We start from the raw sequence: 3,204 nt of genomic DNA on the forward strand, positions 1-3,204 counted from the left end.
ATTAGCATCCATGTTTACTTCCGCAAACACTGAGCTCTTCTACTTTTTATGGCGGTTGGCATGTGGGACACTTTCAGGTCGTTTGCAGTTCACTTGTATGGAGATCACATACAAATCGCTTATAATTGTTAATGTAAACGACCACGGCAAAAAAAAAAAAAAAAAATCAGATTTGACAGGAAGTCCGAATTGGGTCACTTCACTGTGTGAATGAAGTCAAAGATTTTTTTTGTTTTGTTTTTTTGTTAGGCTTTTTGCAGTTCATCGGCAAAATAAAAACCTTTGTCAGTTCAAGTTGCTGGTGCTAAGATAAATGTGAATGCACAAAAAGTTCAACTAATATTTTAAAATAAGGTGCAGAGTGTCTGAGTGTCTTCAGTCAGAAACATCTTCAGAGCTGCTGTAATACAGACTGCTACAGCAGATACATTTGCACCAAGAAAACAATGAAATAAGAACGTTGCTGTAACTGTGACAAGATATTTCCGTGAATATAAATTAAGAAGAAAAAAAGAGACCAATAGAGAAGTTGTACCTAAAAATCGAGTTATTAATATGGACACTTACTGGTATGTAACTGGCATTTATATAGTCCGTCTCTTTGGGGGCTGATGTATTTAGCTTTACCCGACACCAGTCGTCTGTTCAGGAAACACAGAAACTCTCAGATGAGAAAAGAAAAGGTGAACATTTCCTAAACATCTTCAGCTGGTATTTCAATGTGAACATGGAGCAACAATAAGACCTGAACCCACAAGGCAGGATGTTAAAACGGTTCTTCTCTCTGTTTTCTGGTAGAATCGCTGCCTTACATGTCTGGCCTGTGCCAACAGGAGCGAGAGCCTGAAATTAAATATGACACCATGAAATTAAACAACTGATATCTGAAATATGTGCATTTTATGAGACAAACTTTTTTTAAAAGCAGAGTAGAGAAAGAGAAGATTTAATTCTAGATAACCTCATATTCCAGACTGAAGCCTCTGTTTTCATCCAAACTCAGCTGCTGGAAGTGGTCTGGAAATTTGGCAGCAGAAACAGTTCTGGAAGAAAACAGATTATTATTATTTCATCAATCTGTAAACTTGTAAAAACAAACCTTACAATGGAGGGAAACCAATCACACATTTGTTTAGAGTGGAATTTGTGCTGAACAAACTCACTCTTCATTTCTATCTGCTGTTTTGGATCCAAGTATGAAAGGCATTTTTCTCCTATAGGATGAAAAAGAAACAGTATTTTAACAAATATGATGTTTGAAATGGTAAATTTTATACTTCAGGTTTGATTTAATGATAGTTCTGTGACTGTGGAAGCACTAACCGGATGTGATCGGGTTTCCTGAGGACAATAAAAGCAATCACACAGACTACGGCACCACAAAGCAGAACACCAACCACTGATCCTGCAATGACTCCTGAAAATATATATTTTATTTATTTATTATTGAACAACACTGGCAGGATGCTCACTGGTCTGTAGTTAACTGCCTGATCTGGTTTTTCTGATTTAAGAACAGGCATTACCTTGACTGACTCCAATAATTGGAAACTTTTCAATGAGAAATTTATTAAATAAGTTAAAGATCTTACTAGTATTTCATTATTTATTTTTAGAAAGAAAGTGTCTTAGTAAAAAAAAAAAGTATTTACCACAACTTTCAATAGCTTAGAGAAATTATTACTTCATAAAGCAAAACAGAAAATGTGTGTAGTTTTTCTCACCTCTGTTATCAGTTGAACAGAAGAAAGTGAATAGTTCAGATTTTAAGGGATCAGCTTCAGTTTCCAGCTTTGAATTCACAGAGACTTTATACGATTTGGCAGGTTGAAGTCCGTCCACAATGAGCTGATTCTCATCTGGGTTTAAAGTGACAGTTTTTCCATTAATGGTGAGTTCACCTGTCGTCCAAACACCAACCGGTTGGTCCCATTTAATCAGAGCGCTGTAGCCAGAACCCCAGTAGCTGCAGTGAGCAAATATAGAAGGAGGAACTGGAGGAAAGAACCAGAAAATTAATCAGAAAGAATTAATAATATAAACAGATGTAAGTACTGGTTTGTCAGCTTTATATCATAAACCTCTGATACTAGTATTCCTATCTAGTACTAATCCACTGCATTTTATAACTAAATATTTTCATGTATTAAAGTATTTCTGTGCTCCTTTAATTTACTTATACAAACCATAAAGCAATAATAAAACCCTTAAGTTGGAGTCCACTTTCAGCTTTTATTACAGATAACTGAATTAATTATTTGCAAAGATATAATTTGGAATCAGCAATTAAATGTGTAAATAAGTAAAATGTCAAACATATTTAGATGAGACATTTGGGGGAAGGATTTAAAAGCTTTGTCTTCTTATTACTCCTGTTTGAACTGAATATGGAAGTTTTATTTTTGTTTTTATGTTTAATTATTATTATGTATATTTTTTGGTTTTCTTATTTTGTTCTCTGACATTTTACTTCTTTGAAATAAAGATTTTTTTTAATTCCAAATATACTCAGACTAAGACTTATTATAAGTTTAACATAACTTCTGCTATAATATAAAGTTACAATGAGTGTTTTGTACTTACTGATGGGTATGTTGATGCTACACTGTGGATAAAGTTCAGACGATGTTTCATACAGTAGAGAAATCTCATAGGTTGCTCCAGGATGGAGGCCAGAGAATTTCACGTTTTTCCCTTCAGGACTGATGAGAGTTTCAGATCCATTAGAGGCCGTAGCTTTGGAGAACAAGCCTTCAACTGTTCCCTGGATTGATGAGTTGGTGACCCTCCAGGATACGGCACTGCAGTCGATTTCTGGAGTAAAAAGGAACAATTATTTTAACATCTTTGTTTCTTTAATTTAACAGAAAACACAATAATGCAGAACAAGGTTTTATTTGTCGCCCTGTGTACCTACGTGTTAACGTGTGATCGATGTAAGCAGCACTGCTCAGTCCAGAGAACACTGTGGTCACGCTGAACTGATACATCGTCCCAGGCTTCAGGTTGGAGATCAAATATGACACAACGTTTGTCGTCTTCTGCTGGGTTATAGATGCGTTGGTGTCATTAATATTCAGGCTGTGTTTCCAGGCTTGATCTGGATTCTCCCACTGTAAAGTTACTCTGTCCACTAAACGCTCCAAAACACGGACCGACGTCACACTCAGAGGAACTGAGGGAACAAAACAGGACAATCAGGAC

At 35.8% G+C, this 3,204-nt stretch overlaps 1 protein-coding gene across 1 annotated transcript in view; it reads right to left on the reverse strand.

Annotated features, from left to right (window-relative positions):
* Positions 1–567: 567 nt before the first annotated feature.
* LOC106943177 (receptor-type tyrosine-protein phosphatase H-like) overlaps positions 568–3,204 on the reverse strand; it is a gene marked incomplete at both ends in the record, with an annotated part of 15,768 nt that continues 13,131 nt past the window's right edge. The window contains 8 exons of the mRNA XM_015026520.1: positions 568–641; positions 756–843; positions 962–1,043; positions 1,164–1,214; positions 1,324–1,417; positions 1,725–1,994; positions 2,584–2,814; positions 2,918–3,175. Coding sequence (XP_014882006.1) covers positions 568–641; positions 756–843; positions 962–1,043; positions 1,164–1,214; positions 1,324–1,417; positions 1,725–1,994; positions 2,584–2,814; positions 2,918–3,175 — 1,148 coding nt within the window. The remainder of the gene's footprint in view (positions 642–755; positions 844–961; positions 1,044–1,163; positions 1,215–1,323; positions 1,418–1,724; positions 1,995–2,583; positions 2,815–2,917; positions 3,176–3,204) is intronic.

Source organism: Poecilia latipinna, unplaced genomic scaffold (genome assembly GCF_001443285.1).
Source record: "Poecilia latipinna isolate Pla-1442-1.1 unplaced genomic scaffold, P_latipinna-1.0 Scaffold4952, whole genome shotgun sequence".
Classification (NCBI taxonomy): domain Eukaryota; kingdom Metazoa; phylum Chordata; class Actinopteri; order Cyprinodontiformes; family Poeciliidae; genus Poecilia; species Poecilia latipinna.